Source organism: Miniopterus natalensis, chromosome 1 (genome assembly GCF_054644295.1).
Source record: "Miniopterus natalensis isolate mMinNat1 chromosome 1, mMinNat1.hap1, whole genome shotgun sequence".
Taxonomy (NCBI): domain Eukaryota; kingdom Metazoa; phylum Chordata; class Mammalia; order Chiroptera; family Miniopteridae; genus Miniopterus; species Miniopterus natalensis.
In genome coordinates, this window is record NC_142081.1 from 59,227,370 (window position 1) to 59,239,771 (window position 12,402).

At 37.0% G+C, this 12,402-nt stretch overlaps 1 protein-coding gene across 2 annotated transcripts in view; it reads left to right on the forward strand.

The window, feature by feature from the left end:
- The window catches only part of EXD1 (exonuclease 3'-5' domain containing 1), a 31,210-nt gene extending 19,393 nt beyond the window's left edge, over positions 1-11,817 (forward strand). For both annotated transcript variants that reach the window (XM_016220390.2, XM_087822204.1), the window contains 5 exons: positions 2,799-2,903; positions 2,986-3,066; positions 5,375-5,518; positions 6,976-7,167; positions 11,020-11,817. In XM_016220390.2, the coding sequence (XP_016075876.2) occupies positions 2,799-2,903; positions 2,986-3,066; positions 5,375-5,518; positions 6,976-7,167; positions 11,020-11,676 (1,179 nt within the window). In that variant the 3' untranslated portion in view covers positions 11,677-11,817. The remainder of the gene's footprint in view (positions 1-2,798; positions 2,904-2,985; positions 3,067-5,374; positions 5,519-6,975; positions 7,168-11,019) is intronic.
- Positions 11,818-12,402: the final 585 nt, after the last annotated feature.

Genomic DNA, 12,402 nt, shown 5'->3' on the forward strand with positions numbered 1-12,402 from the left:
CAACCAAGATTAGTCTACCAAGCAAGGCTATCATTTAGAATCAAAGGGCAGATAAAGAGCTTCCCAGACAAGAAATAGCTATAAGCATTGCTGTTTTTAAAATATATCTTTATTGATTTCAGAGAGAGGAAGGGAGAGGGAGAGAGAGAGATAGAAACATCAATGATGAGAGAGTCGTCACTGATCGGCTGCCTCCTGCATGCCCCCAACTGGGGATCGAGCCCACAACCTGGGCATGTGCCCTGACTGGGAATTGAACCACAATCTCCTGGACTTTAGGTCGACACCCAACCGCTGAGCCACACCTGGCTGGGTAGCTATAAGCATTTATCATTACCAAACCAGTATTACAAGAAATGTTAATGCTCTTTTTAACAAGAAACAGATAAAAAATACGAACAATAAAATGGCAATAAATATCTATCAATGATTACTTTAAATGCAAATGGATTAAATGCTCTAATCAAATACATAGGGTAGTCGAATACTGTCTACAAGAGACTCACTTCAGAATGAAAGACACATAGAAACTGATAGTAAAGGGATGGAAAAAGGTATTTCATGAAAATGAAAAAAAATTTAAAAGCTGGGATAGCAATACTTATACCAGACAAAACAGATTTTTAAGCAAAGCCTATAACAAGAGACAAAGAAAGACCCAATAATTCCACTTCTGGGTACTTATTGAACAAACCCAAAACACTGAAAAGACATACTCTTCCATATGTTCAATGTAGCATTATTGACAGTAGCCAAGATATGGAAGCAACTTCAAGTGGCCATTAGTAGGTGAATGGATAAAGAAGAAGTGGTTCATACATACAATGGAATGTGACTCATTCATTAAAAAAAAGAAATCTTGCTTTCTGCAACAACATAGATGACCCTAGAAGGTATTGTGTGGAGTGAAATAAGTCAAACAGAGTAAGACAAATGCCTATGATTTCACTTATATGTTGAATCTAAAAAACAAAATAAATGAACAAGCAGAATGGAAACAGATTCATAGAAAAAGAGAACATTTTGATATTTGCCAGATGAGAGGAGGGTTGAGGGAATGGGTGAAGAAGGTGAAGGGATTAAGGGGTACAAATTAGGCCCTGGCTGGGTAGATATGCCAAGGTTGCAGGTTGGATCCCTGTTCCGGGCACATACAGGAAGAAACCAATGAATGCATAAATAAGTGGAACAACATATCGATGTTTCTCTCTCTCTCTCTCTCTCCTCCTTTCTTTATCCCCCTTCTTCTCTCTCTAAAAATAATAAATAAAAAAAGAAAGTATAAAATAGTTACAGAATAGTCATGGGGATATAAAGTATAGTATAGGGAATATTGTCAAGTAACTATGTATGGTGTTAGGTGGGCACTTGTTTTATCAGTGTGATCACTTCATAAGTTATATAAGTATCTAATCACTTGGTTGTGATATATGTCAACTGTAATAGAAAAATATAAAATTATTTAAAATTAAAAAAAAAATAAGATGAAGGTAGCAAATATTTGTCGAGAGTCATGAAATTTTTGTTGTATCCTTTGGCCCACTTCTCAGGGCCACTTCTGGGAATCTATCCTAAATAATTCAAGTATGAAGAAAAATATGTGAGAATATATTCATCCTGGCATCATTTACAATGGTGAAAAATCAGAAACCACTTAAATAGTTAATAATAGAAGTTACAGTACATTTTTTAAGTCCTTTAAGGATGCCAAAAATTGATGACAAGCACAATATAGAAAAATATTTGAAAGTTCATGAATGGAAAAAGCAGGATATAGATTTGAATGTATATTATTGGAGCCATGTACATTTTTGCATATAAAAATGGGAATATTGTATGGCATGCATTGATTCGCTGAAGAAATGTATAGCAGCATCCATATGCCTGACTCTGTTCTAGTTGCGTATATAGTGGTGAATTTGACATCATATCTTCTCTCATAGAGCACAAAGTCTAGCAGAGAATTATTTCCCAAAATTTTAGTGTTTATTCAGTTTTTATATTCAAAGATGTAGGGAAAAAAGGAGAAGGGATTGATTAGCCTAGGAGTCATGTTCAAGCAAGCATCATGAATGATCTGAGAATGGGAACAGGGGTCCTGGCAATCGTAGCTATCCAACAGTTAGCTCCTGAAATGACAAAGATGGCATCAGACTGTCACGTGGCTGCCTCTCTAGATCTATTTGAATCTTTTTTTTGCCTTGCACTGACTCAGTGGATTAGTCAGCTGTACTGCTTTTGTGACTTTTATGATCAGAAACAATCTAGAATTCTTATGATTGGACAAAATTGATCTGTAAAACAGTGTTTCACATCCTGCCATTTGTGCCAGTGTATTTGCTACCTGTTTCATACTGCTAGGGGACAGGAATCTTCTCTTGTAATTTCATGTAATACCTAACACATTCATGCCTATTATGGAACTCAAAAAATAAAATGTCATTTTGTGTTAACAAAATATTGTTCATTCCCCTTAAACCTGAAATCCCTGGGGTATTAGAATGCCATAGGTGAGACTGGTAAAATGTTAAAATTGGGATAGTAAAAAGTGAAAGGCTAAATCACCAGCCTTGTCTGTTTCTTTTCTTTTCAAAAATCACAGGCATCATGTTTTTCTGTGGGGTTTTTATTTTATTTAAGATCAATGTAAACACATTTTCTCTAAGAATATTTAATGCCTATTGTTTACTTTAAAAGCAAGGATGTTAAATATTTTATCACATGTCTTTCTTGATCCTCAGATCCCCTTCCCTAGTTCTTCCTTATTCTATAACAAGTGTCTGGATGGTTTATTGTAGGTGGCCACAAATAGCCGTGTCTACTTGTTTGATATTTTCCTTCTGGGAAATCGTGCTTTCAACAATGGACTTCAGATGGTATTAGAAGACAAGAAGATTTTGAAGGTGAGTGTGTACACTGATTCCTCTGCTAGTAAAATTAGCAGCCAGGTTCTAATTACTCTGTCTTTGTCTTCTGATGCCTTAGGTTATCCATGATTGTCGTTCGCTTTCTGATTGCCTCTCTCATCAGTATGGAATTTTACTGAATAATGTCTTTGATACACAGGTACATGCAGGGAAACACTGAATTTAATCTACTGTACATAGCTCCTGTAGAAAATAGGCCTTGTCTGGTTAGTCATTGAAAGTCTCTGTGTGTGTGTCCATTGCCACTCATTTTTCATGTAAGGTGTTTGTACAATATGTGAGATCATTTGGTGAGCTGTAAAATTACTGCAGAAAAGTTACTTAAAAGTATTTAGTATTTCCCCCTCTTTTTGCTCCAGAATTTGTCAAATAAGAAGTAAGCTCCATACTCTATAACATTCAGAAACTCTAACAATTTGAGGGCCATTCAGAAGTCTGAAATGGGACATAGTATGAGGTGAACAATCACTACTCTGCCTTTACCACATATGTGTCAGTTAAGGCTTGTTGGCATCTAGCTCAGGGATGCAGGTGATTCTAGATAGGCCAAAAAGCCTATTTTGGTCCAAAATAGCCTGAATATATATGATTTTTCTCTGCTCTAAGGGAAGCTAGAGAAATGAGAAATTTCTAGACTATACTATCTCTTAGAGCTGGTTTGGCTGTGAGAACAGGAAAAACACTAGTTTTCATTATGTTTTCTTAGGTTCTTCTAGGTTTATGCCAGTGAAAGGGAGATCTTGAATATATAAGCCCTAGAGCCTTTGGAGAGGGGTTAAACTAATGAGTTGGCCAATTAATTTTGAACAGAAATTCCTAAAATTTCAATTTTTTGTTATATGTGATTCAATTTGCCCTTTATGTATCTGCTAATTTACACGTTCCTTTGGGCTGCCTTTCAGGATCTTTCACTATAGAGATTGCTTTTGTGCTTATTCCAAAACATAAGAGAATTGCTCATTGTTCCCTTGAGGCTATCAGGCTTCTTGATTAGACCCCATATGTGTTGTGTAATGAAGATACTGGTATATCTTTCCATAATTTACTTTTCAGATTTCCATAGTACAAGAAGCAGAAATTGAGAGTTTTTCCAGTTTGTTTTCCTTTAACACAATGTATTAGTTTTCTGTTGCTGTTGTAACAAATCACAGATTTAGTGGCTTAAAGCAACATTAATTTGCCTTGGCTGGTGTGGCTAAGTTGGTTGGGTGTTGTCCCGTGCATTGAAAGGTTGCTGGTTTGATTCCCGGTTAGGGCACATTCCTGGGTTGCCAGCTTGATCCCTAGTGGGAGACAGCCAATAGATGCTGTAACATCGAGCTTCTCTCTTTCTCTCCCTCTCCCCTCCTCTCTCTCTAAAAATCAGTATTTAAAAAAATCTTAAAAAACAACATTAATTTACTCTCTTACAGTTCTGGAGGTCAGACGCCTGAAATCGTTTTCGTCGGGCTAACATCAAGGTGTCAGCAGGGCTGGTTTCTTCTGGAAATCTGATGGGGAGAGTCTGTTTCCTTGCTTTTTCAGTTTGCACTTGTATTCTTTGGCTTGTGCTTCTTCCATCTTCAAAGTGCATCACTCCAATTTCTGTCATAGTAAAACCTCCCTCTGCCTCCCTCTTATAAGAACACTTGTGATTACATTTAGGGCCCACCCAGATAATTCAAGATAGTCTCTCCATCTCAAGATCCTTAACTTAATTACAGCTTCAAAGTCCATTTTTTCACATAAAATAACATTCATATGTTCCAGGAATTAGGATGGAGATATCTTTGGGGGCCATCGTTTAGCCTATTACACACAGATAAATAATTATTTCGATTCTTAATTTTATTAGCTTTCCTTACCAAAACTTTACCAGAGTTGCTAATAAGTAATAAAAGTAATTTTTTTTTTTTTTTTAGGATGTGCTTAGAAGGAGGGAGGGAGAGGAGAGGAGGGGGAGAGAGGGAGAGAGAGAGAGAGAGAGAGAGAAACACTGATGTGAGAGAAAAACATCAGTTGGTTGCCTTCTGTATGTTCCCTGACCCAGGAACCAAACCCAGAACCCAGGTATGTTCTCTGACAGGAAATTGAACTGGCAACCTTTCAGTGCACAGGCCAGGGCTCAACTAACTGAGCCACTCTGGCTGGGCAAAATAATTCTTGAATTTTATCTGTCTTTCCCTATTCCCCAAAGGCACCAAAAAATAATAAATAACCATAAGGCAGGCAAATAAAAGAAGTGGAAAAGATAGTAGACAAGAACACATTGAAATTGGTGCTTCCCCCCCCCCCCCCCCAACTTTTCAGAATAAGTTGACTGTACAACTTTAAATTTTCATATTGTTCCTTGGGGAAAATGGTATTTAAAGATATTTCTCTAAATATATTTCTACTGTTTCTGCCAGGAGATAGCTCTGTGTATATATTCTACAGACTGGTCTGATTGTCTATTTTTAATGCCACAGGTAGCAGATGTCCTTCAATTTTCCATGGAAACAGGTGGCTTTCTTCCAAACTGCATCAGTACTTTACAGGAGAGTTTAATCAGACACCTTAAAGTAGCCCCTAAATATCTCTCCTTTCTAGAAGAGAGACAAAAACTGATTCAGGTGAGTATTAAATGATGTCCCATCAGACGTTAAATTTTCTGAGTGGGGTTATCAGCATATTCTATAGAGAAATGACAGCTGCCGTGTAAGCATATGAGTGTTGCTAAAATCTTAAGTTGTTCTAAGTGGGAACAGTTTGTTTGTGGTCTCAAGTGGGTAAGAGCCAGGATCCAGATTTGTTGTGTGTCAATTTAAAAGCATTCTGAGCCCTGGCCAGTTTCGCTCAGTGGTTAGAGCGTCGGCCTGTGGACTGAAGGGTCCCGAGTTTGATTATGGCCAAGGACATGTACCTCGGTTGTGGTTCAGTCCCCAGCCCTGGTCAGGGCACGTGAGGGAGGCAATCAGTCGAGGTCTCACTCACATCAATATTTTTCTTCCTCTCTCTGAAAAGCAATGGAAAAAATATGCTCGGGTGAGGGTTTAAAAAAAAAAGCATTCTGAAGTATATATATATTTTTTTGTTAATCCTAACTCGAGGATATTTTTATATTGATTTTTAATTTTTATTTTTATTAAAAAAAACTTTTTGTAATCCTCACCCGAGTATATTTTTTCCATTGCTTTTCCAGAGAAAGTATAAGGAGGAGAGAGAGAGTTAGAAACATCGATGTGAGAGAGACACATTGATTGGTTGCCTCCCGTGCACACACCCTAAGCAGGGCCGGGGATTGAACTCACAACCCAGGTATATGCCCTTGATGGATAATTGAACTCCCGACTCTTTGGTGCTCGGGCCAGTGCTCTAACAACTGATACACACTGGCCAAGGTTGAAATACATTTTTAAGTTGGGACAAGAGGGTGATTAGGTTGGGAATTTGGATTAAATGATAGAACAAAAATAATCCCAATTATTTCTCCCAAAGTAAGGTAGATTTTATTTAGCTTCTGATAGTCTTGCATGCTAAACTGGGGTCTAAACCATTTTGGCTATAATTTTGGCCATATAACCAAGTGTGCTGCCTCCAGTTTTAAATAAGTCCTGATTTCTTCCTCTCTCTCTCTTTTTCACTCCCACCCTCCTTCCTTCTCCCTGTCTTTCCCTTTCTCCCCTGAATCATTAAGTGTGTGTATGTGTGTGTTCTCAGAAGGCTAGCTGTAGTGTGAAAGTGGAAGATAATAATTGAGGACTGGCTGGTGTTGCTCAGTGATTGACTGTCCGCCTGTGACCAAGAGGTCACTGACTTGATTCCCAGTCAGGGCACATGCCCTGGTTGTGGGCACAATCCCCAGTAGGGGTCATGCAGGAGGCAGCTGATTGATGTTTCTCTCTTTCTCCCTCTCCCTCTCCCCTTCTCTCTCTCTATAATCAATAAAAACATATTTAAAAAATTAAAAAAGAAGATAATTGAGGAAAATGACAGTAATAATGTTTTAAGTTAAACAACACTTAAATAAACAATTATTTTCTTTAAAGTTTTGCTTACTATTCAGAGAAAATTGTTTTGGTGTCTCTAGGAAAATACAGAAGTGTGGTTCACACGACCTCTTTCACCCTCCTTACTGAAAATTTTGGCCCTAGAAGCCACCTACCTGCTACCCCTTCGCTTGGTACTCCTGGATGAGATGATGTCTGACCTAACCACCCTGGTGGACAGGTACCTAAACACCTACCGAGAAGGGTCTGCAGACTGGCTGGGAGGCATGGAGGTAGGTGCAGCTCTCTGTGCCTGTGACTTGAGAACTTCTGCTTCTGCTTTATTCCTCATGGAGGGCACAGTGACACCCACTCTCACAGCAGCAGCAAATTTCATGAGGCAGACTTGGTAATAAATATTTTTGAAGGGGCTGTAGCTTGGGCTTAATCCATCACCTTGAACATTTTTTCACAATACTGAATTGTTTCTGATAAATATTTCTATCAAAGAATGGGTAGATTTAAGATTTCATTAGTTATTTTTATGATGCCAGTACAATATAAGAAAACTATAGACAAGGAGTTGAGAAACTGTTGCCCTAAGACGTAATCTGGCCCATGGCCTATTTTGGCATAGCTTGCAAGCTAAGAATGGTTTTTACAGTTCTGAAGGATTGTAAAAAAACAGTATGACCCTGGCTGGTGTTACTCCGTGGTTAGAGCACTGGCCCATGCACCGAAGGTTCTCGGGTTTCGATCCCTAGTCAAGGGCACATACCTGGGTTGCAGGTTTGACCCCCAGTCCAGTCAGGGCCCCTGTGGGAGAAAACCAATCAATGTGTCTCTCTCACATCGATGTTTCTCTCTCTCCTGCCTCCCTCTCCCTCTCTCTCTTCATTTCCCTCTCTGTCTCCATCTCTTTCTCTCTCTCTCTCCCTGTCTCTTCTCCCCTCCCTCTCTCCCTTCCACTCTCTCTAAAAATCAGTGGAAGAAATACCCTTGGGTGAGGATTAACAATAGCAACAAAAGCATGCAACAGAGACAGTTTGTGGCTCAGAAAGGCTAAAGTATTTACTATTTGGGTGTTGGATTCTCAATTAGGAATTCTGATGTAGAATTCTAAATACAATATTAGCATTTTTGGTTACAGACCCCACTTAGATGTATTTTATTTTACTTTTAATATGTACTGGATTCTATTTGCAAGCATAGTTTAATGTTAGGAAATTCTCCATTTTACTAGAGCCAAGAAAGTCTTATGATTATCTCATAAATGCCGAAAAAATTTATTATTTTTTTGTGTTCTGCTTTCACTGTTTAACAACAACAAAAACATAAAAATTCTTGCATACGTTGTTTGATTGAAGAATTTTAATGTTTGTTTATTTATCATTGTAAAACCAAGGACAATTTTATAACTGTTTTGTATGATGTTCTCACTGTTTAATGCTAGAAACATTTACATTATTTTGCATACATTACTGATTAAAGTTGGGATAGATACATTAACATGATAAAACACATCTCAAGCGAGAAGACTACATAATGTTTGGGAACACTAAAAGCATTCCCATTAATATAAAGAAAAAAATTTAAATGATGAATATTACCACTACTTTAATATTTTTTGAAGTTATTAGCCAATGGAATTTTTTCAACTATAAAAATTGAATAGGAGGGACCAGAATTATGACATGCCTATCACACAAGTGAAAACTGAAGAGAATCAACTGAAAAAGAAACCCCAAACAAAAAGACGATTTAGTAAAGTGGGAACAAATATAACATAAAAATTAATAGCTTTCCTGTATCCATATACACACCTAGAAAAGCTAATGAAAGAAAACATCAATTTATAATTGTAACAAAGGTAGATTATCTAGAAATAAGTCTAACAAGAAATGTGGAATATAGAGATGAAGAAAACGTTAAAATATTACTGAGTGACATAAAAGAGAATTTGAATGGGAACACTAAGTATTTTTAGCTATATATTATTCCTAAATTAAGTTTTGAATTTAACTCTATTCCAATAAAAATATTAACACCAGCATTATTTTGGCAAACTGATTATAGTTTATAGAGATCAATAGACATAAATAAGTCCTGTCAGATTATTAAAACAATAAAACAGTTTGTGACTGATACATGTGTAGGCAGATCAATGGAACAGAGTAGAAATCCCAGAAATAGATCCAATATATATCTGCCAGTATGGTTGTGATAAAGGTAGAATTTTTAATCAATGAGACAAAAATAATCATTCTGTAAATGGCCTTAGGGAATTGACTAAACCTTGTGGGGGAGGAGAATCAGAGTTGGATTGCTAGCTCTTTCATTACACCAAAACAAACTTCAAGTATTTATGTAAAAAAAACGGAGTTATAAAATTATTAGGGGAAAAGCAGAATTAAAAGAAAATGATCTCACAGTTGGGAATGCTTTTCTTTGTTTCCCCTCAATTTTATTGAGGAATAATTGAAGAAATTATTTGTATATATTTAAAGTAAACACACACACACATTGGTAGAATGCTTCCAAGATCAAGATAATTAACACATCCTTCACTTCACATTGTTAATTTTTTTGTGTGTGCTGAAAATGCCTAAGATGTACTCTCAGCAACTTTCAAGTATACAATATTGAATTATTAACTATAGTAAATAACCATGCTGTACACTAATTAGATCCTCAGAACCAATACTTCTTATAACTGAACGCTTATGCCCTTTGAACATCTCTTCATTTCCCCCAACCCCTGGCAACCACCATTCTATTCTCTGTTTCTAAAATCATCTTTTAAATTTTATTTTTTAGATTCCACATATAAGTGATACCATACAGTATTTGTCTTTGTCTGTCTGGCTTATTTTACTTAGCATAATACCCTCCAGGTTCATCCATGTTGTCACAAATGGCAGGATTTCCTTCTTTTCCTGGCTGAATAATATTTCATTCTATGTACATATAGACCACATCATCTTAATTCATTCATCCCTTGATGAACACTTAGGGTGTTTCCATATCTTGGCTATTGTGAATAATGCAGTATAAATGGGATTGTTGATATTTCTTCAAGACAGTGATTTTATTTCCTTTGGATATATATCAGGACGTGGTATTGCTGGACCATATGATAGTTTTAGTTTTAATTTTTTGAGGAACTGCCATACTGTTTTTGATAATGGTTATACCAATTTACCTTAATGTGACCACTGTATGAGAGTTCCCTATTCTCCACATTTCCCCTGCAAAGCACTTGTTATTTCTTGTCTTTTTGATGATAGCCATCCTAACAAGTTTGAGGTGATAATCTCATTGTGGTTTTGATTTGCATTTCCCTGATTAGTGCTGTCAGAGCATCTTTTCATAAACCAACTGGCCATTTGAATGCCTACTTTGGGAGAATGTCTATTCGGGTCCTTTTTTTTTTTTTATCCTCACCTGAGGATATGTTTTATAGATTTGAGAGCGAGAGGGGTCAATGTGAGAAACACATTGAGAGAAACATTGATCAGTTACCTCCTGTACACACCACGGCCAGGATCAAATCCGCAGCCTAGTTATGTGCCCTGATCTGGAATGAAATCTGCAACATTTTGGTGTACAGGACGATGCTCCAACCAACTGAGCCACCTGCTCAGGGCCTTTGCTCATTTTTTATTTGGATTATTTGCTCTTTTGCTTCTGAGTTGTAGGAGTATGTGCTTTTCTATGCAACACAGAAATATTCAGAACTCTTAAAAAATTAATAAATTTAACTTTAAAATTTCTGTATGGCGAAAATACAGTGAACAAAGGCAAAGACAGGCAACCTGGGAAAATTATTTAGCTCCTGTAACAAAGAGTACATTTTCTTAAAATATTCATTATTGTAGTTTTATGTAATCACAGTTGGAAGGGAGACATACTTTTCACTGTATAACCTTGATACATAGACACACACAGACACAGAAAACTGGATTCAAAATATTTGTTACTTGACAAATAGTACTACTATGGTTTAAGACACTAGAGGGTACTGTAAGAATACATTTGAATAGATCCTCACTTGCCAAACAAATACTGTTAAGTATAGCAGAAGTGATTTAAGGCATAATCAGAAGTTTAGATATAAGAGACTTGTGTTCTTTTTCTTTTCTTAGCCTACATGTATGGAACTTCCAGAGGAACTGCTGCAACTCAGGGACTTCCAGAAGCAGCGCAGAGAGAGAGCTGCAAAAGAATATAGGATGAATGCACAGGGACTCCTAATAAGGACACTGCTACATCCAAAGAAATCAGTGACGGAGACAACAAAGAAAGAGGAAAAAGTAAGAGGTTTCTTACTTTGTGAAAATTCTAGGCTAGATAAAGCTCCAAGTTTTACATCTCATGAGGATGTAAATTTGCTGAAAGAAGAAGCTAAGAGTAAACAAACTACAACAGAACCTCCACATTTCCCTCCCATAAAGCAAGAAGTCCGTGAGGATTCCAGTAACAAAGTCATTTGCCCTGAGTCAGAGGGGTCAGAGGACCAGAGAATAAATCAGAAAAAACACCTTAAGCTACCCAAACAGGAATTTCAAGCAAGTTTATCTTTGAAAGAGGAGATAGAACAGTTACTGATGGTGGAAAACAAAGAAGATCTAAAACGCACAAAACAAGATGTTTCAATGTCTCCTTCCCTTCCTCAGGAAACCAGAGTGTCTCCAAGTGACACCTGTCATCCTTTTAGAAAAGCTGCACTTCCTACACTTCCTCCCTGTCCAGCTTTGGAGGAGACTGATTCCTGGATAAATTCTTCTGCAGATCTGCCTTAGAGATCTGCAATTTGTTCCTTAGGCCATAAAGGTGGCTCATTTCCCCTACCATCAGGGCTTCCCTCAGTGCTTAAATGTCTCATGTTATAAGTTTAGTTATGCCTCAATCCCAGGCTTTAGGGGAAATTATATCCTCTTGCTTTCTCCTGCACTCTTGGAATTTGATTAGGATAGGAACGAATAAATTAAATAATAGAAGTAAATTTTCTAATTATGTCACTGGGCAGAAGAAATGTTCTCAGTGGTCAGAGTGAATTATTTCTCATAATTTGGATTTAGAGGATATGAAGAAGGGAAAAATCTTGGCCTTAATATCTCAAAGAATCTATACTTTTAAAATTTTGTTGTGTTTTTTGGTTTGAAGAGTGTTGGTAAAACTCTTTGCCATAAGTTCGTACCTGACAACTTTATTGGTTCTTTTTGCCTTTTTCTTTTATGCCTCATAGTTCTTTTAAAAAATTATTTATTTATTTATTTATTTTAGGGAGAGAGGGAGAGAGAGAGAGAGAGAGAGAAGCACTGACTTGTTGTTCCACTTATTTGTGCTGCACTAGTTGATTTCTGTGTGTGCCCTGGCCAGAGATCAAACCCATGGCACTGGCATATCGGGATGACTCTGTAAACTGCTGAGCTACCTGGCCAGGGCTCTTTTTGCCTTTTCAAAATATTAACTTTAAGTTGTCAATTATACTTCAATAAAGCTGAAACATCATCAACTGTTTTTGA